Source organism: Aptenodytes forsteri, unplaced genomic scaffold (genome assembly GCF_000699145.1).
Source record: "Aptenodytes forsteri isolate BGI_AS27 unplaced genomic scaffold, ASM69914v1 Scaffold1618, whole genome shotgun sequence".
Taxonomy (NCBI): Eukaryota; Metazoa; Chordata; class Aves; order Sphenisciformes; family Spheniscidae; genus Aptenodytes; species Aptenodytes forsteri.
The window spans coordinates 5,162-5,721 of record NW_008795077.1 but is presented as its reverse complement, the minus strand read 5'-3'; the positions used below and the strand labels follow the sequence as shown (position 1 = coordinate 5,721).

The following is a 560-nucleotide window of genomic DNA, read 5'->3' as shown; positions in this document are numbered from 1 at the left end:
TGCCCCGCCATGGATGAGCGTTCTGGGACCGGCGTGATGGCGGAGAGCAGCCAGCTGGAGCATCCCGGCCTGGATAAAGCAGCCGGGGAGGAATTCCTGCGGGAAGCCTTCCAGGTCCTGCTGGACGAAGCCGTGCGGAAGGGGACGGACGTGACCGAAAAGGTGGGTGAGACCCAGAGCACCCCAGCGAGGTGGTGGGGATGGGGCGGGGGTCCCTGCCTGGCCGGGACCGAGCAACCCCGGCGCCCCTCCGCCACCGCAGGTCTGCGACTGGAAGGAGCCCCGGGAGCTGCGGGAGCTGCTGGACCTGGAGCTGCGGAGCGACGGGGAGCCGCCGGAGAAGCTGCTGGAACGCTGCCGGGACATCATCCGCTACAGCGTCAAAACCTGTGAGCACCGCCGGCCGTGCCCAGCTGCTCCCGGTTTGGGCCCAGCTGCTCCCAGTTTGGGCCCCGGCTGCTCCCAGTTCAGCCCCGGCTGGTCCCGGTTCGGCCCCGGCTGGTCCTGGTTCAGCCCAGCTGCTCCCGGTTTGGGCCCCTGCTGCTCCCCGTTGACGCCAA

General features: G+C 70.2%; 1 protein-coding gene across 1 annotated transcript in view; it reads left to right on the top strand.

Annotated features, from left to right (window-relative positions):
• Positions 1-9: 9 nt before the first annotated feature.
• The window catches only part of LOC109279401 (acidic amino acid decarboxylase GADL1-like), a 5,333-nt gene continuing 4,782 nt past the window's right edge, over positions 10-560 (top strand). The window contains exons 1-2 of the mRNA XM_019471460.1: positions 10-162; positions 263-389. Coding sequence (XP_019327005.1) covers positions 10-162; positions 263-389 — 280 coding nt within the window. The remainder of the gene's footprint in view (positions 163-262; positions 390-560) is intronic.